General features: G+C 42.2%; 1 protein-coding gene across 2 annotated transcripts in view; it reads right to left on the bottom strand.

Annotated features, from left to right (window-relative positions):
• Nucleotides 1-24,601, bottom strand: part of LOC110533823 (teneurin-1) — a 185,944-nt gene that overhangs the window by 8,295 nt on the left and 153,048 nt on the right. The window contains exons 20-29 of one of the 2 annotated variants that reach the window (XM_036990211.1): nucleotides 24,545-24,601; nucleotides 24,162-24,182; nucleotides 21,617-21,849; nucleotides 11,671-11,825; nucleotides 6,979-7,345; nucleotides 6,082-6,592; nucleotides 5,050-5,222; nucleotides 4,048-4,283; nucleotides 1,753-2,046; nucleotides 1,231-1,621 (exon numbers count right to left, since the gene is read on the bottom strand). The exon at nucleotides 24,545-24,601 is cut by the window's right edge and continues 193 nt beyond it. In XM_036990211.1, the coding sequence (XP_036846106.1) occupies nucleotides 1,231-1,621; nucleotides 1,753-2,046; nucleotides 4,048-4,283; nucleotides 5,050-5,222; nucleotides 6,082-6,592; nucleotides 6,979-7,345; nucleotides 11,671-11,825; nucleotides 21,617-21,849; nucleotides 24,162-24,182; nucleotides 24,545-24,601 (2,438 nt within the window). Of the gene's footprint in view, nucleotides 1-1,230; nucleotides 1,622-1,752; nucleotides 2,047-4,047; nucleotides 4,284-5,046; nucleotides 5,223-6,081; nucleotides 6,593-6,978; nucleotides 7,346-11,670; nucleotides 11,826-21,616; nucleotides 21,850-24,161; nucleotides 24,183-24,544 lie in introns of both variants that reach the window. The other variant, XM_036990210.1, reaches the window with a different exon arrangement.

Raw genomic sequence — 24,601 nt, forward strand, 5'->3', positions numbered from 1 at the left:
CATCCTACGAAGGTGCCACGTTGAAAGACACTGAGCTCTTCAGTACAGGCAATTCTACTGCCAATGTCCGTCTATGGAGATTGCATGGCTGTGTGCTCGATTTTATACACCTGTCAGCAACAGGTGTGGCTAAAATAGCTGAATCCACTAATTTGAAGGGGTGTCCACCTACTTTTGGCAATCAATGTACACCATATCAAAACCAGCATGTAAAAGTCCATAATTGAGCCAGCCAAATCAACCAGCCAGGCTATATATTCTCAAGGATTCTCATTCATGCTCTCGTCTACCATCATCCCTCTCTCTCTGCTGTCCCTGATTGCTTATTTCAGCTTCAAATCAGACTTATTGTAGCCAGCCAGTGGAGGACCTGGGATGCTATTAAGAACACGTTCATTTCAATTCGTTAGAAGGAAATGGAGGTGGATTTGTGCAGGGGGCCTAGCATGGAGACTGGGAGAGACTGGCAGAGTCTGGTGACCCCCAACAGCGAGACATGTACGTCTAAAAAAAGGACAGAATAGAAGTCTGTAAAGCTGAGGAAATTGCTCATCAGTGCACAGCAGCACTCCCAATCTCCATCTCTTCAGAATGGGTTCTGATTTGGTGCCCTATATAATCAGTGTGCCATTCCACATTGGCTTTATAGGGATTTAAAATCCCTACTGAGTTCTGGAGACATTCATGGATTTTGCTCCCAAAAATAGATTTAAACTCAGCAGACTGAATAGGATATATCATTCTCATGGGTTAATTATTGGGGCCATATGCCAGAGGATATATTTCAAGAGGTCTAATAGTGTATTTCATGGTGGTATACTCAATCTCTCAAAGCAGACTTATATGTCAAACTTTAAGTCTACTCTGACATAAAGCATTATCAGAATTGCTTATAGTGATTAGAGCTCACAATGAAGGATCATCTTCAGCTATGCCTAAAGGCCTCCTCATCTAATATAGCTTATATGGCTTATTGTCTTAAACTCCTGCAGAGGCACAACCATTTGTGGTTTTATTTCTTACATTAACCTGTCATAATACATTCCATTATTAAAATCAATAAGCTCCTTTATGGTATCCCAATCATTTAGAATCCATCTTATCATCTTCTTTTTGTTATGTGAGGATCATACTTTATTACTGAGGTTTAACCGGCTTGTCTTCGTTTGTATAGTCATTACATGCTATTCCCCATCCAGTTAGCTAGAAGGTTGGTCTGTATTGCGGTACCTGTCTGTCTGTAGCGGATGGTGCACATGAAGCCCTGGTTCATGAGGTGGATGGTCTTCACCCCCCCGGAGGTCTCCTCGTAGGTGTAGGTGACCAGGGTGGTGTCGTACAGGATCTCTGCCAGGCGGGACTGGCGGGTGTAGCGGTAGAGGATACGGCGGCCAGTGCCCAGGTACAGAGTCTGGAGCAGACGGCCATCATGGCTGTAGTCGTGGATCACAGAGGCTCCGCTGCTGTCTGGTGGGCTGTAGGTGTTCCTGTAGTAGCCCACTGACAGCATAGACTGCAGGCTGTGACGCACCATACTGGGCATGGTCACAGACATCAGGTAGTCCGTGTGGTCATACTCAAAGGTGTACCGCCGCTGGCTGTGCAACAGCAGCATGACCGACTGCAGAACACACAAACAGAAGTGGATTAATGCTCTGAGCTACAGACTGCCACTTCATTCATATCCATACAGAGAACAAACTAAAACAATATTTGTTCCGGATAAATCACGTCTAGCAAATAACTGAATACCTTCTCCAGAAAAGTGTAGCTCCATATCTTCCCATTGGTCCATGTCCTGGAGACCACCCTCCCATTCTCATACTCCAGTTTCTCTGACCAGTTGCCCCTCTGGATGCTGGTCACCAGGCCCGCTGGAGAGTAGGTCACATTCACCTCATTGTACTTGCTGCTGGGAGACCAGACGATGGGACGTCCCATCTGGTCATAGAGGATCCGCAGGGTGAACTTGCGGTGGTCGTCATAGATCTTGCCTACTCGTGTGGCTTGGTTAAAGTCTATGGACAGCACGTTTCTGTTGTGAGCCTGGGGATGGTGAGAGACAAGAATGATAGGTGAGTGAGTGGTACAGTCGCTCCTACAAGTAACAAAACTAGATCTGTTGACTGGAAAACGGTTCTATCCCCGGAGATAAGAGCGATACAATCTATGTTATGTTTAAAAAACAGATCTGTGATGCTGATTCGACACAGAGCTTTCAAAGATTTTAGTGTGATGGTAAATGAGTGTTTTCACCATCACTAGAAATAGCGATTAAGACAGGCAGTAATGGAGCTGAATGTTCCCTCTCTGCCTCAGCTCAACTAGAAATGGGCCCTAAATTATTTTATTTCATTTCATCCTAATTGGTAGGAGGAAGAAGTTAAACATTATGCACAGTCTTTCCCTCGTTATCCTCCTTTCTCTGACAGTCATCATCGTATCTCCCTCTGTGCATGTTCTATGAAGTCTGGGATACAATTGATTTCCCAATTTCACTGTCTGAATCTAAAAATATTCCACAAAAAAGTTCTAGGGATCCATAATATTTGAGCAAGTCATGTCTATACAGTTGAAGTCAGAAGTTTACATACACCTTAGCCAAATACATTTAAACTCAGTTTTCACAATTCCTGACATTTAATCTTAGTTAAAATTCCCATTTTTAGGTCAGGTAGGATTACCACTTTATTTTAAGAATGTGAAATGTCAGAATAATAGTGGAAAGAATGATTTATTTCAGCTTTTATTTCTTTCATCACATTCCCAGTGGGTCAGAAGTTTACGTACACTCAATTAGTATTTGGTAGCATTACTTTAAATTGTTTAACTAGGGTCATACGTTTTGGGTAGCCTTCCACAAGCTTCCCAAAATAAGTTGGGTGGATTTTGGCCCATTCCTCCTGACATGGCTTAGAAAGGAGGCTAACGAGGGAAAGACTGTGCAGAATGTTTGACTTATTCCTCCTACCAATCAGGTTTGTAGGCCTCTTTGCTCGCACACGCATTTTCAGTTCTGCCCACAAATTCTCTATAGGATTGAGGTCAGGGCTTTGTGATGGCCACTCCAATACCTTGATTTTGTTGTCCTTAAGCCATTTTGCCACAAATTTTGAAGTATGCTTGGGGTCATTGTCCATTTGGAAGACCCATTTGCGACCAAGCTTCCTGACTGATGTCTTGAGATGTTGCTTCAAAATATAAACATAATTTTCCTCCCTCATTATGCCATCTATTTTGTGAAGTGCACCAGTCCCTCTTGCAGCAAAGCACCTCTACAACATGATGCTGCCACCCCCGTGCTTCACGGTTGGAATGGTGTTCTTCAGCTTGCAAGCCTCCCCCTTTTTCCTCCAAACATAACGATGGTCATTATAGCCAAACAGTTCTATTTTTGTTTAATCAGACCAGAGGACATTTCTCCAAAAAGTACAATCTTTGTCCCCATGTGCAGTTGCAAACCGTAGTCTGGCTTTTTTATGTCGGTTTTGGAGCAGTGGCTTCTTCTTTCATGAGCGGCCTTTCATGTTATGTCGATATAGGACTCGTTTTTACTGTGGATAGAGATACTTTTTTGTTGTGAATTTTCCCCCCTTTTTCCCCCAATTTCATGGTATCTAATTGTTAGTAGTTACTATCTTTCGCACCAAAATACATTCATCTCTAGTCTCCTCTAGAACTAGTCTCCTTCCTGAGCAGTGTGATGGCTGTGCATTCCCATGGTGTTTATACTTGCGCACTATTGTTTGTACAGATGAACGTGCAAATATTTATAAAAATTTGTTTTCACTTTGTCATTGTGTGTAGATGGGTGAGAAAAAAAAGGGGTATGAATACTTTTTGAAGGCACTGTATATCTTCCATTTACCATGACCTGTAGTGTTATGGAAGACTCATCAAAGTCCCATAGGGAGACAATCGGTCTGCTGTACTGTACGTAACACCTTCAGCACACTGTTGTATTGTACCACATGGAGACATTCCTCCCACACAACACATATGGTGAGGGGTATTGTGCTCACACAGTCTGTTCTGTCTCTTCCTTACCCTGAGCCTGCGTTCGTAGGCTGTGTAGTTCCCTTTCGCCTGGTCTCTTCTCTGCCTCCACTCGATGACACTGTGAGCATTCTCGCCCGGAAGGGTGATGTTACACTTGCCCACCGTGGGGTTGACCACGCCCGCCGAGATGTGGGGTTCTGTGTTCAGGGTCACCTCCATGCCGCTGGCGAACGTCACCCACAGAGAGCCGTCCGAACTCACACGGTACGTGTTTTGAGCATGCTCTGTGTGGGGACATGTGACAGAGTAACAGAGAGTGAGTGGGAGAGAGAGAGAGGTTAACTCATGCAGTACTACAACAGGGACAGCCAACTCATACTGCCACTGTAGCCTACATACCCTAAATGGCAGCAGTCAGGGGGGAAAGTATTATAATTAAACTGACTGTTGAATATGCATATTTCAGTAATACCACTGTGTTATCTCTTCAATAAAAGACATGAATAATATTATTCACCACTTTTATTCAAAGAGATAACAGAATGGTATATTATTGCACGTGCCATGTGACATTTCACTGGTATCTCCTTGAGTCACTATATTTCTACAAACCACTTGTGTGTCTATGTGAGAACAGAGGTGTGACCGTGCGAAAGGAGATTGTGAGACATGGAATAAACTCCGCTCTCAGCAGCTCTCTCACTCCTCTCTCACTTCTCTCTTCTTTGCTGTTTGTAGGAAAGTCCGTGTTTACTTCCTCACCAACTCTTCACACCTTTGTCAGACCTGTCATCTCATTTTTATTTTAATGCTCTATTAAATAGCTGTTGGGCCGTCATTAAAACGGTTAACCTTGTAAAGGCATGCATGTGAACAATGCGTTAAGGAGACCGAAATAACTCAGATATAGAAAGGAATGCATTTGCTTCATCATTGCTGGTGACATGCCTGACTTCACATGGCCTCTCCCCAGTGACAGTGCGGCATGATAATGAAAAAAAAATAAAAAATAACGAGAGATGAGAAACTGACGTGAAACCTTACTACTACCTTGGCGTAATGTATAGATAGTGCTGGCAGCAGAGAAGTTTGTGGCTGTGATGAATTTCTCCCGATTTGAAGTGTCTGCTTCCACCCGCACTGATTTCTCCATATTGCCGTAGAAACTGCTGACCTCTCCCGTTGGCAAGGTGACATTGATGAGATGACCATCAGAATTATACCTGGTCAAGGACACACCCAGTCATATAACATCCTAACAAGGTCTGAAATCTGGGTCTTAAAATATTGTGACAACCTTGTATAGTAAAATGGAAACATTTACTGTGGATTCCAGAATATTCAAATTTTGGAAGGAGCTGAGCGCCTTCCTGTAGTTCCATAGTTTCACCACTGGGTGACAGTATAACAATGCTGCTGGAACAAAGGAGCCAATGAGGTTTGACCTCCAACGGCAGTCACTGCAGGACACTGAGGACAGTATTAGAATGGAGTTTGAGTGGATTTTGGCTTTTTCACAGGGACACAATAAAGGGGAGGTTGTATTGCCGATCAAACTAAATTAAAGGGAGGAAAATAAAGAGGCAGTGAAAAGGATTCTTTGCCCCTGACATCCGAACAGAATTTAAACCCAATGCGCCCCTGAACAAATCCCTCAAAATGCCTACGCAAACATTTTATATAATCACACTATTCCCACTTCTCTTTCAGGCTTTGATTCACCAACAAAAAGAAGACAATTTCCGCAGGCCAGCCTGTGGAGTTGCCCCAATTAGAGAAAAACATAATTTAGGAAATAATCTTCTATTAGAAAATCCATTTATATTTCCTTTTTTTCTGACAATCTTATTTATATACCTTTCAAATTTCACATATTCCAAAGACTCTGAAAAACTGCAATACTGCAGCAAAATGTTACTGTATAATGGGAGTGTAGGTGGTGAAGCTCTTAAAGCTTCACATAGAGGCAGACAGGAACAAGACTTTGGCTGTGATATGCAGGATGCTAATAGAGTATATTCTTAAGCATAATTGTCATTGACGTCAATAGACAGACGGGAAGGAGTGCTGCGGAATACTCACTGATAGACCGTTGTCCAGGCAATCTCATTGCTCATGGTTGCCAGGAGACCTGAGTTGCCATGGTAGCTGATCTGCGCTAGGTCATGCGCCAGGGCGGAGACCTTCTTGAGGACGCCCCCATTGCTGATAGTGAGCCAATAGACCTGACCCCCGGGCACCAGCAGCCAGAGGGGCACGCCATTGGCATCACGGCGCACGTGGACCGCGGTGTCGTCGCTGGAGACCACGGCGCTCACGTCGCCCTCTCCTGAGTAAGTGAAGTTATAGACGTAGTCTCCGGTGACCAGGCTGCGGGTGTGGAGGTGGGTGCCGTTCACGCTGAACAGATAGAGCTCCTGGTCCACCACAGAGGTGATCTCATACATGCTGTTCTGGTTGAGCTGGGGCCTGTTGGGGGACAGGGCCCTGATACGGATGTTCCCCAGGTCTGAGATGTACAGAGTCCCGTTAGGGGAAACAGCCAGGGACGAGGGAGCCTTTAGCTTGGCATCACGGGCATATCCACCATCTCCTGTGGAAAAAGGACAATGCAGAGATTGAGCACTCAACCAGCTAAGGTAGAATACATTGAAAAACGATTTATGTATTTATACTTATAATAATGTGGTGTTTGACAAGTTGTGATGTCAAATAAAATGTATATGAATAATACGTCATAGACAAACTGGGTGTTGAGCAAAATGAAGTTGCAGTTCATCCCAGCCCTCTACTGAGATATTTCACACGTTAAAGTATCTTTGTTTTGTCAAGCTAGACTGATGCCACCATAACCATCATGCGGGCGGGTTACAATAGTTCCAAATCATTGCATGTCCATCCAGAGAGCCTCTCCACAGGTCTCTGATAGACTGCTGAAGTTAGTCTGAGGCATAATGGTGTTCACAACAGGGGACCCACCAGAGAAGCAGTCACAGTTGGGGTCGATCTTGCAGTCACACTCAGTGGGCGCCCCGGCCACCACAGAGATCTCCCCGTTAGTGGTGACCTGCTGGATGCGGTTGATCTTCCTCTCGTCCGTCTCAGCGATGTAGAGAGTGCCCTGGTGGGAAACTGCGATGGCTTTGGCTGCCTCCAGGGTGGAGTGGACAGCTGCCTTGCTGACCAGGTAGTGGTCGATCCCAGGGACCTGGCAGTGGATGGGCCGGCCCGCCACGATCCTCACCTGGCTGCTCTCTGACACCTGGATCACTATGTTGTTGTCCAAGATGTACAGGGAGTTGTCCATGGGGTTGACAGCCAGGTAGGTGGGCCATTCTAGACGAACCTAGAGCAGGGAAACAGTTTAACAAGTGTACATAGATGGGTGCCGCAAAGTTTCTCCTGAAACATTTCCTTTACAGTTTTTCTACTGTCTTTGATGATCTAAATTGCATCATATTGTAATGAATATTATGTAAAAGAAGTAGTCAGAATTGCACAGACAGTGCCTTCAGAAAGTATTCACACCCCTAGACTTTTTCCAGATTTTGTTGTGCTACAAAGTGGGATTAAAATTGATTTGTCATTTTTTTTTAACGATCTACACAAAATAATCTGTAATGTCAAAGTGGAAGAAAAATTCTAACATTTATAAAATATTTATAAAAAATACTGATTAGATAAGTATTCAACCCCCTGATTCAATACATTCTAGAATCCCCTTTGGCAGAGATTACAGCTGTGAGTTTTTCTGGGAAAGTCTCTAAGAGCTTTCCACACCTGAATTGTGCAACATTTGCCCATTATTCTTTTCAAAATTCTTCTACTGTCAAATTGGTTGTTGATTATTGCTATACAACCATTTTCAGGTCTTGCCAGATTTAAGTCAAAACTGTAACTCGGCCATTCAGAAACATTCACTGTCTTCTTGGTAACTCCAGTGTAGAATTAGCCTTGTGTTTTAGGATATTGTCCTGCTGAAAGGTGAATTCATCTCCCAGTGTCTGGTGACTGAGGGACCTTACAGATAATTGTATATGTGGGGTACAGAGATGAGTCAGTCGTTCAAAAATCATGATAAACACTAGAATTGCACACAGTGAGCATGTGACTTGTTAAGCACATTTTTACTCCTGAACTTATTTAGGTTTGCCATAACTAAGGGGTTGAATACTTATTGACTCAAGACATTTCAGCTTTTCATTTTTTATTCATTTGTAAACATTGCGAAAAGCATAATTCCACTTTGACATTATGCGGTATTGTGTGTAGGCCAGTGACACATTTTTTTCCCCAATTGAATCCATTTTAAATGTGGAAAATGTCTAGGGGTGTGAATTATTTCTGAAGGCACTGTACGCTGTGTAGACTTCTTGGGCAAAGTCTGTCAGTGTCATACATTCAGCAATATTAGGTAGGCCATTTCAAATAGAGGACATATTGTGAAAGCCGTATAATAGCATGTGACTATTGTACAAGTGGTAATGTAACTAAGGTCATTTTTGTATGTGTGCTCACACCGTGTTCCCCTGAGACTCAGCTAAGGACACACATTTGAAATAAAAAGCTCCAAGGTACAGTTCACTAAGCGTGAGTGGGATACTTAAGGGTGCTGGACAGTCCTAATAAAGAAATGTGCCCATATAATCACCCCTGTGTTTAATCGGATCATGAAAAACCATTCTTCCACCACAAATAATGGGTGCAAAGTGTTCCTGCACAATAGGGGTGAATGATTCAGATTGGTGGAGGATAAAATTAGTTGCCATCTCACCTTCAAGCACTCTGAGATGATCTGATGAACGGGACTGCATAAATGCAAGTCAATTGTGCATGAATGAAAGGGATCTGTTCAGGAATAATTTGACACTTCTCTACACTGGTAACAAAATATACTGACAGTATAGTGTCCACACATTCAAATTGGAGGTGAGTTTACCCACTGCAGCCATCGTTTCAAAGCACATCTGTGCCTGGCAGCTCCCCTCCCAAAAACAACGCTAATTGACATCATGCGTTTTTCTCTCCTGCGATTGAAAAAACAAAATCAATGCAACCTGTTCCACCTAAAAGCTGTCATATGCTTGCATTTTGTTTGCATGAAAATCTGGAATAGTGTGATAGGCTCTGTCACATATAATACACTATCACTGAACTTTTCTATGATTTCAATTCACTCTGTACCCACACAATGCTAATCTGTTTGCAGTGACTCAATACAACTCTCTCCCAACCCTTATAAATAAAGTGCTTTATTATTCACTTGCAGGGGTCTCATTTGCTAGGGGAGGGGAACCAGAGAGTTATGCCTTATTGCACTGTAAAAGCCCGGAGTGGTGGATTGAATGGGGTATTGGACTCCCTTTGTTTCGTAGAACTCTCCAGCCTTCTATTGTTTTCAGAATGGCTTGGGGGAGAAACACATTGCTCTTGAGATGAGACAGTGTTTATCTTCCAGTGTGATTCAACAACTAAATCACTCTCATTTGCCTCCTGCACAGAAATCAGCTTTGTTCCAATCTGGGGTCACAGTTTAAAGTATTTGTTGGGCTGTGCATGCTGAGAGGCCTTAGGCCTTGCACACACCAACAAATATGCATGGAGAATTCTGGAGAAAATGGAATACCATTGCCAAACCTATATATAAACCACCACCACACATCATATTAAAAATGGCCAACTCACTGCAATGCTGGCCATTACTGTGATTCGAGGCTGTGGTCTGATAGTTTGGATATCTGATTGTATCACAGTAGAACATCAAACTTTGCATGTGAGATACCTGAGGAGGAGGGAGAGCGCCAACTTGCAAGTTAACATCTTGAGGATGAAGTTGTTTGAAATCACTCCACTGCATAATACATCCGCGGAAAAGGGCTCATTCAGAAAACCAACAAAAGGAATTGTCAGAAAATGAAAGCCAGGAACGCAAAGCCTGAAACACGGACAGTAAAAAGAATAGCTGTATGCAAGATATAATCTGAATTTCAAGCATTTAATTTAATGCTTCGTCATGCTGCTTCTCAAATGTCAAATGTCTATGGGAATAATAGGGAGTGTCAATGATCGGATTATTGTGATGCAAAATAGGCTTTCGTTCTCACAAGCATACTGTATCCTCCTATATACAGGTTTAATTGAGACGGTACAGTACGCAATGTCCCTGTTGCCTCTCTCTACAGCATCACAATCTCAGACTCAGATCATGCGAATGCTCTGGAGGAAACCCACACCCATTATGATCTAATATAGTTTTGTCGCTTTTCATGAGTGCTTTGATGGGTTCATCGGCACGTGATCCAGCCCAGTGATGCGCATGGATAATCATTCTACAGGAGTAGCATTCTACAGGAGTAGCAGTCTACAGGAGTAGCAGTCTACAGGAGTAGCATTCTACAGGAGTGGCATTCTACAGGAGTGGCATTCTACAGGAGTAGCATTCTACAGGAGTAGCATTCTACAGGAGTAAATCTGGGCATAAGAGGAGAATTGTGTGCTCCTTATGTGATAAGCCCTTATGGGGGCACAGCAGTTAATTTCCCTGTTCCCTATTCAGAGCTGTGCAACCCGCTCAGATGTGGGTCAATGTGCTGTGTTGCTGTGAAGAAGAGAGAGAGAGAGATAAAAGGGTAGAGAGAAAGGAAGAGAGAGAGAGAGAGCGAGAGCGTGGTACACTCAGAAAAAAAGGTGCTATCTAGAACCTAAAAGGGTTCTTTGGCTGTCCCCATAGGAGAACCCTTTGAAGACCTTGTTTTTGTTCTAAGTAGAACCCTTTTGGTTCCAGGTAGAACCATTTCAGTTTCATGTAGAACCCTTTCTACAGAGGGTTCTACATGAAACCCAAAAGGGATTTACCTGGAAACAAAAAGGGTTCTCCTATGGGGACAGCTGAAGAACCCTTTTTTCTAAGAGTGTCGAGGAAGAGGGGTAGAGAGATAAAGAGAGAGAGTCTGTAGAGAGAGTGTGACTGTAGGGCATATATCTGCAGCCCTCTCTGAAGGTTAGCCAGCCTCAGCATTTTTACAACTTTTGGTGAGAACTTAATAAGGTGGTTTCCTATGGCAAGGTCCGGGGGGCTGAGAATAATTGCTCTCTGAGTCAGGGTGCATCCCGTGCTGGTCTGGGCCTCAGCTGCCCGTGAGAGCAGAGACAGAAGCAAGAATATAATTCACCATTGAGAGGGAGCATTCAGGGGCTGAGGCCAGTTAATCATGACGGGAACGTCTCAAAGGAAATGTCCTCTATCAGGCCTCTCCATTTTTATAGGTCAGATAGATATATAAGATCTGTCTATTTTTTTCTTTCTTTTTTTTTTATAAACCTCTTGGACATTAAAGTCTAATTGCTGATCACTAATATCAGTTTTAATGCTTGATGACTGATTGATGACTTAAACTCTGTTACTTATAGATGACTGCATATAGGTTCAAATGGAATTGTTGCATGATTAGATCCTTGGAACTAAAGGAGGATATACATACAGTATTAGATAAGGGGTATAGAATAGCTTTTGAAATACCATTCTGTCTGTTTAGTCTACCAGTACTGCTCTAAGTAAACGTCGGGCTTGGAAAACCTGACATTCCTAGCTATGTGTATGTGTGTGTGTGTGTGTGTGTGTGTGTGTGTGTGTGTGTGTGTGTGCGTGCATTAGCCGTCTAGCCATCTCACCTGTGAAATATCCATGCGGGCGTCACAGCTTAACGGTTGAGTGGACATCAAGCCGTTGGAACCAATGACAGTTGATATCATTCCTTTCCCATTGATCTTGCGAATCATGGTTCCATCAACAAAGTAGACAAATCCTTGCTTGTCCACTGCAATCCCTGTCGGAGGGGAAGGAGAGACAATTCATTACTGCACAGCTCAGGCAGCAGTAACAGCAGTAAAACGTTGTTTGAATGTTCAGTTGGATGCCTAAACAGGGTTGTCACAGAGTAGATGTGATTATAATGACAATATTAGAAGTTTGATATTACATTGACGGTCAAGAGACCAGTCAGGTGACACAGGCTGTTTATGACAATCATTTAGGTATATTATTACTGAACTCCCTTTAAAGGAAGATGATGAAATACTGTATGTCATCTTAACACTCTCATTCATTCCTTATTGGACAATACACATATAGACATTACACCAGGGCTTCCCAAACCTTTTGCCCTGGCACTACACAGCTGATTCAAATAATCAAAGCTTGATGATGAGTTGGTTATTTGAATCAGTTATGTAATGCTAGGGTAAAAACCAAAAGGTGCACCCAGGGGGGGCCCCGGGACTGAGTTTGGGAAACCCTTCATTAGACAACAGTGAGTCTGAAGCATGTTTGTTCAAAGAGTGATCCTTCATGGTAGAGTGAGGAGCATGTGACTACTTTTATCCCCGTCATCAGCCCCCTTCTCCCCACAGAGATGTGTGCTGCATGATAATATAGCCAATTCATTTAATCAAGTGTCTGGGTATTATCTGATGAGATTTGCACTGCAAGTTGGGAGCCTCTAGAGTTCACAGAGCAATGCAGATTCCAGATCGCATGCTGCTTGCTTCTCTACCGTTCTCCGATCCCAATGAATGAAGCAGCTTTAATCGTCTTAGAGGAGCTTACATCCTTAAAACCAATTCTAACATTTCAGTTTGAAAGAGGTTCAAGGCAACGATTTGGCTAGTTGCAATATGCATGGAGCAGCATCTTCTTATTGTGTTCATTGAAAAAGATGACAAAATAGTCAACACAGCAACAGTGGATGCGAATGAAAAGATGTGGTCTGAGTAAAATGTGAACAGTATATGCTTTTGAGGTTTCAACGGGTGTTATGAAGCTAACGTTTTTAACACACTGACCAGTGCCAAAAAAAAGAAAATGTATGTAATAAATAATACACTTCAATATGGTTTCATTCTTTGCCATAACTACTGTCTGCTTACACTACCGGTCAAAGGTTTTAGAACACCTACTCATTCAAGGGCTTTTCTTCATTTTTTAAAACTATTTTCTGCATTGTAGAATAATAGGGACGACATCAAAACTATGAAATAACACATGGAATCATGTAGTAACCAAAAAAGTGTTCAACAAATCAAAATATATTTTATATTTGAGATTCTTCAAATAGCCACCCTTTGCCTTGATGACAGCTTTGCACGCTCTACATATACACTGTGCTGTGTAGGTTTTCAACTAAGACCGTCAACGTAGGCTTGGGAGCTGAAAAGAACAGCTGTGTGACATGCAACTGTGGAATTACACAACAACACAATGTTTGTGCATTTCATGTTTAATCAGGAATGGACAATTCTGAGGTGCAGTGCAGTAAATGGATTGCCATGGAGAGGCCTACAGTGCAGTAAATGGATTGCCATGGAGAGGCCTACAGTGCAGTAAATGGATTGCCATGGAGAGGCCTACAGTGCAGTAAATGGATTGTCATGGAGAGGCCTACTGTGCAGTAAATGGATTGCCACGGAGAGGCCTACAGTGCAGTAAATGGATTGCCATGGAGAGGCCTACAGTGCAGTAAATGAATTGTCATGGAGAGGCCTACAGTGCAGTAAATGGATTGCCATGGAGAGGCCTACAGTGCAGTAAATGGATTGTCATGGAGAGGCCTACAGTGCAGTAAATGGATTGTCATGGAGAGGCCTACAGTGCAGTAAATGGATTGCCATGGAGAGGCCTACAGTGCAGTAAATGGATTGCCATGGAGAGGCCTACAGTGCAGTAAATGGTTTGCCATGGAGAGGCCCACAGTGCAGTAAATGGATTGCCATGGAGAGGCCTACAGTGCAGTAAATGGATTGCCATGGAGAGGCCTACAGTGCAGTAAATGGATTGCCATGGAGAGGCCTACAGTGCAGTAAATGGATTGCCATGGAGAGAACTACAGTGCAGTAAATGGATTGCCATGGAGAGGCCTTGGAAATCCTATAGAATGGACTTCTTTACTTTGTCCGTGTGAACAATCAGACAACACAATTCTGCCATTCTGCCTTTCACTAGAGACATGTCCCCAAAACGAGGCAGCGGTGTGCTTTAGGACCATGTGGACGCTTCCGAGCGGTCGAGTAAGTTGTTTGAGTGTTATCTGACTGGATCAAATCAAATTTAAAATAATGCCCCCCCCCACTTCTAAAACCAAAGTTGCGCCTCTGATTGTACCACTCAAGGTCAGGTTGAGATATCCTGTCGAGTCAGACACTTAGTAAGCCTAGTGGGCTGAATGGCATCACGTTGGCTGCTTCTCTGGGACTAGCCTTGGACCTATTGGCTTTGTGTCCATGTCCACACAGTGTTTACATCAGGGCTGGCCAGCCAACTCGTCTAGGGGAGCTGTATGTCTGTATGCTGCCAGTTATCTCTCATTCAGCCACTGGTCAGGGCCAGAGAAACCAGGAGAGTAGACTCACTCCTCTGACCAATCAATGATGAAACCAATCAATTAATAGTAATGTATTTCAACATTGTGTACATAAGATGATACTGAGATTCTACAGATACCGTGTGTGGTTAAGCCTTCCTGGAAAATCTTAATAATCTATTCGAGCAGTCTGAACAAACTCTGCACATGACAACATTATATCCTCAAATATGCAATGATTGGTAGGCTAATTTCGTTTAAGACACAGAGATACTGAGGAATATATTTTTAACTGATTGCCAGACATGTGCCCATGAATAATAGAAATCCAAATGCATAATTATATATTTTTTAAAATATTTTTCAACCAAAATACTCACAAGTTCGCACAACATCGGTGTCAATACTGCTTGTTTACAGACATACCTCATCATTCCAGCTTAATTGCATGACATATCACCCTCATCATTTAGTTAATTATGCATGATGTGGGATGATAAGTGTTCCCCTCATACCCTTCAGAGTGTCCCAAATAACAGAGATAGTACTGAAATAGAGAGCAGAGCAGAATCCCCCCCATGGTAAGCAAAACACTCCTAAATTAATAAGATGAAAAACATGTTTCAACTTATTCGTTTGGTCTAATTAAAATTCCAAAATACAAAACAGCTCAATGTAAATATCTGTAACCTTGGGGGTGAAGCTGTTAATACGCTGGGCAACATGTTTACTTCTTGGATCTGAGGATTAGTTCCAGTCTTACAGGCAGGAACGCTGGGTTGAAGCAGATCTAATCACGTCTTTTAATTTGAGGGATACTGTTGATGGAATTATTGACCAATACTACCTTAGACTGCGGTCTTCTCCATGTTCCACATATTGAGAGAAATGCGAGGATTACACTAGTCGGAGGATTTCTACTGTGTCCAATATGTCAAGCTCTCCTATACTGTAGTAGACTTAATGTATGTCGTAGTAGTTGTTAGGTTTATAATAAAGTCATAATGAAATACATTCAAAATATCATTTGAAATGCAAATATACATTTTCTATGGTACTTACAGTATATGATACCTATGTATATGAGAGGTCTAAAAGTAGCACAAAATAGATGAATTGTCCAGAGATGATTGATTAAGCCCTCTGTAAATTAATCATGTCTGGGTTACCTCATTGAATCCCCCAACCCCCAAACACTGGCCTGTTGAGGTACAGTCACTGCTGAACGAGAGAGACCAAATAATTGATGGCACAGACAAAATAATACTACTTCAGATGCCAGTAGTACAAAGCTATTACCCTGGGTATCATGTAAAATTTCACAGCACAAGCTTAGGTGGATGCCCTGGGGAAAAGGTGGGAAATGAGATGATAAATTGACCAGTCACCAGGTCTGACCCAGCATTAATACCTTGCCCAATGTATTTAATAAAATAAAGAAGGGAAAACATTAATTTTGAGGAGAAGCTCTTGACCCTTATCCATCCCTGGTCCCTGCCAGAGGGGCGAGGAGATGCATATCCAGGGCAGCCTAGTCTGGGCAGTACTAGGTGGGGGAAGCCGCCTACTTGGGATGATTGGGTGCCTGGTGTCGCTCCCTGGCTTCCACAGCCAGTTGCTCCACATCAGAGAGACTGATCTGTGGGTTCTGCCTGATCGTACATGTGTTTACAGATGACTGCTCCTGCCACTTTCACGCACGCCTCCTCATTAAAGAGGCACTGGCGGCCTCTATGCCGTCTCACACTGATAACGGCAAGTGTACACGGCCTATGAAATGATTGCCCGTCAGCTCTTGTTCTCTCTGGAGAGGACTTTTGTGTGTGGCAAGATTGATTCCTGCACCACACGTGCGGTCGATAATTGGCCATGTATGTTTGAGCTGAGAACTGCCACAAACGTGGCTGAAAATGGTTTAGATTTTCTTTGAAACACTGCCACATTGAAACGAAACCACGGGACCTGTGTATCTGGTATAGCAAGCGCCCACCTTCATCATTGAACAATTTTGAAATCCAGTTAGGCTTTCAAAGTGTGGGTACACACTGGGGGGGGCTGCATAAGGCCGGGGGATAAATTGAGGGGTGTTCTGAGATTGGGAGGGGAGATTACAGTACATTGGTATATCACCTGAAACACTACTACTACCGCCACTGCTATTGTACCAAGGAAAACATAGAGGGTGCATTATTTATACTCATTTGTTTACAGTACATTGTGTCCCACTTGAAGCAACGTGTTGGCAGATACTCGATGGAACCTAGTGGTTGACCTACTTCTGGGAGACCTTTTTATGGTTAATCAAAAAGCCGACGCTTCAACATTCATTTCAAGGCCAAGCACTCTCTCCTACTAAGTCATGAAAATACTTAATCAATGTGTTGCTTTTATTTTTGGTTTATAATCGATTCTTCGCCATATTTCCAGTCAATATGAATCCACTGAAAGTTTGTTCAACCACATTACAGCTACTGCTTGATACACTGTTAAAATCAGATAGATTTCTAGCTGACATTACAGATCCTCTACGCTGCATCTAGCTGATATTACAGTAAGTACACAAGCCATAGACCTGGGATTTCAACAATTATCTTTAACATGGTGATATCCTCCTGTAACAATCGGTTAAAAGCAATTATAAACAGGGTAGTTTGGTTCCTGGATGCTGATGGTCTGAAACAGCAAGTCAGCCGCGTGTACATGTGAGGGATCATCAACGAGGTGCTCTGTGTTCTATAGAAAAATAATGAACAACGTGGAAGGTGTGTTCAACTATGCGCTAGCAGAGCGGATCTAACCTTCCATGGAGTTGCATTATTTTCCAGAGAACGCATAGAGCCCCGAGTTGATTACCCCTTTTATACCAACGCTGTAATTTAACCCATTTGCCACTAGAAATGTGTTCATTTGCCTGTAGAACAGCTGTTCAACATCCACTGAATTAGCAAGTTTACCAGATAGCTACAGTAGTGGCCTTGTTAGCCAAACAGGCAGACTTGCTAGCTTGCTATTATGAAAATTGAATTCAACAATGCCAATGTTTTTCAATTTGACTTTTGCTTTTGAAAAGCAGGTCAAACATAATACATGTAAGAATACATTTCATAGCCATTCAATTATACTGTGCATTATAGAGAAATAATGCACACTCCAGAATGCCCTTCAAGCCAATAAGGCACCTCGGGGGTTTGTGGTGTATGGCCAATATACCAGACCCCCTGGGCCTTATTGCTTAGTGATATAATATAGAAATGTCTGGATATAATGCTATTTGGTACTTTGTTGTGTGCTACAGTATTTTGTGATAAGAATTTAGAGGGAAAAAACAACAACCCCTCAGATTTACGTGGGGTGAGGATTATTGACTGCTCTTAGGTCAGGTGTGTATTGATTGAAAATGTATTTGTGTGCCACATTTTGTTTGGGCAAGACTTTCTAAAAGCACATTTTTGTTCTGAGTAGACTATTAGAAAGCATGTGGACCTGGTGTCAGGTTATCACACATTTGAATCAGTCTGCCAATGCTCTTATCTTTCCTTAAAAGCATATTTTCATCCTTAAGAGCCCTAGTCTGTGAAATTTCAAGCTGTGAAATTGTTGGAATAATCCACTTATTCTGCATTCTCCTTACTAAGATGCATCAAGCGACAACTTTCTTACCTAGACTTGGTATCATTGGATAGGCATTATCTAATGGATAGACTTGAACTGTTTAAGAAGTAGCCTTAAAGTGCTACGTATCTATGCTCAAGTTCCAACCACAACAGTCAGCCGCTACCTCATCCTTATTCAGTCTGTTGGCTTCCTGTTTGTGAATCTCAGTTGACTTGCACTTTAATATGTACCACTAATCAACACCCTCAGAACTTTTAACCCATGTTTAAATGACTCCTAACTGTTGCTGTTCATGCCCTCTTGAGTTTTGTCTAAAAACAGCAGATCAGATGCTCTCTTGGTTTCAAGAGCTTTTTGCACTTCCTTCCTTTCACACCTGGACTCAGACTGGTTCGATTAGAAACATCAACTGATACAAGTTGCTTCAGGGTCACAACATTTTTAAAACCCTGAAGGAAGATTTGGTCTTTTAGATGTAATGGAACAGGCACATATTTAAACAACATTTCAATCTCCTTATAAAAAAGATGATGTACACAAGACCACAAGGCACATGCATATTACTAATCAGACCTGGGTTAAAATACTATTTTGGGTATTTCAATTACTTTCAAATACATTTGGAAGTATGAATTTGTATATGTTTTATTTGAAATGACAAGTAGTTGAATATTGGAATATACACTGCCATGCATTTAATCCAGGTATTTGAAAATAGTATTTTAAATATCTATTTCTGAATAATTTAAAATACTTCAAACAGAAGTAGTTGATTCGGGCCTCCTTATTTGAAAATACTCAAATGCATAGAAAATATGTACGCATTTGAACCCAGATCTGTTACTAATACATGCATAAAGAAATAACATAAACCCATATTCTAATTAGAAAACAAGAGTCTCTGCGTGTGTCAAACTGAAGCATGAAGGGAGAGAGAATTCAAAGGCATCTGCCTACATTATTCACACACTCTTCTGTCAATCAGAAAGGCTGACAAGCTGATGAAAGAAGACTCACAATCTGTGTGACAGTGACAGAGCATCAGCTAAAGACCCGCCAACACACCTAATTGATTCACTGCTGGATTTAGCAAAAAGTGCGCCGATGTCATCTTTCATCATCAAGCTTCTCCCTCAGGCTGCCTTAAGGAGCTAAAAAAAACCTCTCCCTTCACAAGTGCTGGGCTAAAGGTCAGGGTTACCTTAAAGCATTGTTCCAAATAATAAGAGTATAGCCCTACTGTGTGAAGTGCTCTGGTAAAGTGTGTTTAATAGATCAACATGAGAACAGATAGATCTGTCATACAGAGGAAAGAATGCTAACAGCATCTAGTCCTAGTCACAACAACCCTGTCAACCATCACCAACAAAAGCATACAAATGACTAATCACAAAATCCACATATGAATACAGTGTATTTCTATACAACTCAACTCAATACTGAACAAATTCAGGCCATTAGTGGACCATTAGCTGGTACAGTACACAGTCGCTTGCAGGTGGAACAATGTAGTATTTGCAGTTACCGTAACAACATGGGAATCAATCCACGAGGGGAAATGGATTGATCTCAATTTCACTGTTGTTATGAGCGAAAGACTATCTAATCCATCCCTGTCTGGAGTGTCACCATGTCTGAGCCATCTATCAGCCTCACGTTACTATATTAAAACAAACCCTTACTGTATGGCATCATGCAATAATGTGGCGTAGTCTGTAAAACACCTCTTTCAAAGAACCACCTGGTGCTAGCCTATTACAACCCTTGTTTTTGCACATTGTAATTGACTTCACAGTTTCCCTGATTTGATCATGCCCGTACAAATTGTTTTCACTGATGTAATCACACCTTTACATCTTGTCCTCAAAGCTGGATCAATAAAACAAGACCCCTATGAATATGACATATTAGGGATTGTTAAACCCCCAAAAAACCACCCAACACAATTTGCTAAGTGCAATCCTGTCTCTTAATAGTATAGAAGCCTAGTTAAGAGCAGAGTTCGCAGAAAAACACATGATCCAAAGCCTTTCTCTTGGTATCCTATTTATGCAACACAACAGAATGCAGCAGGAACCACAAAATGAGGATAAATCCAAAGCTGGCTGAGGTGACAGTGATGAACTGATGTTGTGGTTTCCTGGTTCAGGGAGCTATTATAATTAATAGTTGTAATGCGTTATGTGCTGCAGGGGACACTTAAAAAAACATGGAACTGAGGAGAGTGTCAATACAACATCAATATCAATGAAGGCCCAAACAGTAGTGCGCGTATGGACTGCAGTTGCTTCACAAAGACTGCATCTGCATCTGTGACAGCCAGTAATACTCATTATTCCTGAAGGTTAACGCGACGTCGTGGAGTACGACAGCCTCTCCTCCTCTTGCCCTCCTTTGCAGATCTGTCAGCCACACTTAAATCCTGTTAGCAATACACTATCCTGCTCCCTCCCGGCCTGGGCTCCCTGATTTAGGAACAGTTTCATCACTAGTCATGGTTTTACAGTAACATCTTGATTGTGATTTGGCTGCCATCTTTACTCCTGATCGGGCTGGGTGGATCAACTGGCTGCATTGGACCATGTCACATGTTGCTGCAGCAGCACTATAAAGGTCTGTCCTGTGAAGGGGAGAGTCAGTTATTGGGACTGTGTGTGAAGGACTGATGCAGCGACTGTGTGTTATCACCTGATAAAGGCATTACTCTGGCGCCTACGGGGCCATGGGATCCCTGGTATTGTGTGTTGGAGGAGCAGCGAAATTCATTTCCATTGCTGCCATACTGTGCTGTGTGGTCTAACTAAGCTGCTCCCAACCCATTCGATAAGGCTGAAGGGGAGGCTGAGGGAGACCGGGAGGAGGAGAGAGGAGGGGCGGGCACATAGCTGGAATTAATAGCGTCTCAGCGCTGGATCCGGAACATCATGCCCGGGCTACAGCCAGTCTAAATGATGTGCCCACATTGCTCTGACCCTCATTTGGCTCCTACACATATTAGCCGTAGAGGGGAGACAGGAATTTTCAACCCTGGCAAGAAGGAGCAACACTCTGTTTGAACTTCAAAGCCGCTGCTGTTTGAGAACAGAAAATGAATGGGATCATCATTGGTGGACAAAGCCTCACCTTCAACCAATTTCAAGGATTTTCTATTGACAAGACAGAAGCACATTTAACCTCTGCTAATAATACATATCAATATTCAGACCCTGAATCATAATACTTCTCAGGTTCAGGAAAGGGACTGGTCTCTGCATACACACTTAGACAAAAAGGAGCTATCTAGAAAATTAAAGGGTTCTTCAGCTGTCTGCATAGGAGAACCCTTTTAAGAACCCTTTTTGGTTCCAGGTAGAACCCTTTGAGTAGAGCCCTTTTGGGTTACATGTAGATCCCTTTCTACAGAAGGTTCTACCTGTAACCAAAAGGGTTTTCCCTGGAACCAAAAAGGGTTCTCCTATGGGGACAGCCGAAGAACCCTTTTGAAAGCCTTTTTTCCAAGAGCGTATAAATATCTGTGTCCTTTTAAATGTCTCCCTTCACACTAGATGGTTAATTCTGTAACTTCTGATTGAAAGCAATAAGGTAGCCCTTTACTATTTTAAGGGTTATAGACTAATTGCCATATTAAGGTAGTGATGATGCTGTACCTCTGGGGTTGTTGAGGGAGGCATCGATGGCTTTGCCCCCATCTCCACAGTGGCCTTGATCGAAGGGGGTGCACTGGTCCCCCGTCCCTGCCACCACCTCCATGTTTTTGGCCAGGTCCTTGGGCTCTGTGAGGGTCCTGAGTCTGTAGACCCTCCTGCTGCTGGTGTCAGACAAGTAGAGGGCCTCCCTTACTGGGTCCATGGCCAAGTAGTACTTATGGGCTGGGCTGGAGCTGCAAAGAAAAGACCCTATCACTTAGGTCTACACTACAAAAAACATAAACAATGTACTGTTTGTATATATCAGGGATATATTGTAGGCCCGTGGACCAATAAAAAATAATAATACATATATATATATATTTATTTTTTTGCGGGGGAACACAAAATTACTGTTGAGAGTTAGAATATTAGACTACACAAGGTTTCGAAATGTGGTTGTGCATCAGCAGTCGCTCAATTAGCCCATGTCAGCTACATTAGATCGGTAAGTTAGTCTAGCAGCCAGCTATCTAAACTTGTAGTAAGCATAGTCAAATTACCGACCAGCGTGGGGCCAACTGACCATCAGTGACCATATAAAAATCATATAAAAAGCAAACATTTGCCTCCACTCTATGGCAAAATTTTAAGAATTGGGTAAGCAGACCCACGAGGCAATGCGGCCCTGATGATGATATCCGTTTTTTTGCAGCCCCCACCCTCATCAAAGTTGCCCATCCCTGGTACTGTATATATGAAATACACATTTACTGGTCAATCCCCAAAGAGCTGGCTTTTATCACTTAACACCAGTTCAGTTTCCTTCAGTCTTTCATCTTAAATGGTTGCTCAAGAAGAACCACGTCATACTGTAGGTTCCGAGATTAACATCTGACTAACGTGAAACAAACATCTGCCAACCACAGACAAACTCAATCTTTTCACCTGAAGATATGATTAAAATCCATACAGCTCTAACTCTGACAGCTGTATCATCTTTACAGTAATTGCACTGCAACTGAACGGTGACTGAAATCATGACAAAAATATCCGTGGTGTAAAGTACTTAAGTATAAAGTACTTTAAAGTACAAATTAATAAGTTGTTTTTTGGGGGGTATTTGTACTTTATTTTACTATTTATATTTTTGACAACTTTTACTTTTACTCCACTACATTCCTAAAGAAAATAATGTACTTTTTACTCACATACATTTTCCCTGACACCCAAAAGTACTCGTGACATTTAGAATGCTCAGGCAGGACAGAATTATTGTCCAATTCATGCACCTATCAATATAACACATTTACATTCCTACGGCCTCTGACCTGGCGGACTCACTAAACACAAATACTGCGTTTGTAAATTATGTCAGAGTGTTGGAGTGTGCCCCTGGCTATCAGTAAAATAATAAATAAATAAAAACATTGTGCCACCTGGTTTGCTTAATATAAGGAATTTGATGTAAAGCATTTACTTTTACTTAAGTATGACAATTGTGTACTTTTTCCACCACTGTACCGAAGTACATTTAAAATCAGATACTTTTAGACAAGTAGTATTTTACTGGGTGACTTTCACTTTTACTTGAGTCATTTTCTATTAAGGTACCTTTACTTTTACTCAAGTATAACAATTGAGTACTTTTTCCACCACTGAAAATGATGGAGGCAACCTAAGGGCCTGTGTAATGAGAGCCCTAACAGAGAGTCAGAGCTACTGTATGTGTGAAGACGTGCATGCCAGTGCACGATGCCATCTACTACCATCACCAGGAAACCCTCTCTGTAAACATTAGGCTATTCGCAGAGGAAAATTACTCATCTCAGGCTTTAGTTGGGTGTGCCATGTCATACATGCAGTGAGGGAAAAAGCAAAGCTAGTTCAGTGAGTTTTTTTTACAGGCTTTGATTGAGAAATAATCAATTGCGAACATGACGGCTGCATGAAAAGATGAATCATATCTCTGGGAGACATGAGAGCCTGTTTGTTTGGGGGAGAGAGTATGAGAAGCCCATCCCAACACAACAGTGTTAAACTGGCCATTCCAGCGGGGCGCTCCCCCATCTAAGCACACATGAAAGGCTGGGGCTTGTCTACGATAAGAGGAACCCTTTAAAGACCTTGTCTGTATTTCTCTCCAAAGATAGCCCATTTCTAATCCTTGCTCCCTTTAAATCAGGGCTGTTCAATTCTAGTCCTGGAAGGCCAAAACACTTCTGTTTTTTATTTCTACCTGGTAGTTAATAGAACTAACCTGGTGTCCCAGGTCTGAATTAGTCCCTTATTAGACGGACAGGATGAAAACCTGAAAAGTATTTTGGCCCTCCAGGACCGACATTGAACTGCTTTAAATCCAGGTCAATACACTTCCATATTGACTGACTGTCTCCTCACTTCAAATCCTGTATTCTGTAACCAAATAAGAACATCATCCATGAAAGGTAGGCTGGCGGTTTGCAACTGAAGCACTGCTCTTTTCATGCTGCAGTATCATAAAAAACTGTTTTCAGGAAAGTACATTATGTTCTGAGTCTGACTGAGTACGGTATTGAAAACGTACCTGTGCCTGAGATCTCGATTCCTAGCAGCGTTGTATTAAAGAGAGAGAAAGAGTATTAGTTCTTATCCTTGGAGAAATATCTTCTCTTCGATCCATGATTATACTTATGAAAGCATTTCAATAAAACTTCTCAGTTCAATTCGTTCATGTGCTGTGTATACAATAGATGACTAATTTTCCCATCTTTTTCCATTTCACATTAAAAATGTAACAATCATAGCAACAGCAGCAATAGCAAAATAGCTTGGCAAACTAGCACTACAACAACTTTCATTGCAGTATATATTTTGAATGCTTCAACCTCAGTCCTTGAGATAATGTACAAATACATAATCACACAAAAACACTGAAAAGCATCTTTAACTACTGCTCGGGAGTGTCACCTCAATTCTAAAACGCTGATGACGAATCCATTGGGAAGAATCCTTCTGATGAAGTTG

Source organism: Oncorhynchus mykiss, chromosome 10 (genome assembly GCF_013265735.2).
Source record: "Oncorhynchus mykiss isolate Arlee chromosome 10, USDA_OmykA_1.1, whole genome shotgun sequence".
NCBI classification, from domain to species: Eukaryota; Metazoa; Chordata; class Actinopteri; order Salmoniformes; family Salmonidae; genus Oncorhynchus; species Oncorhynchus mykiss.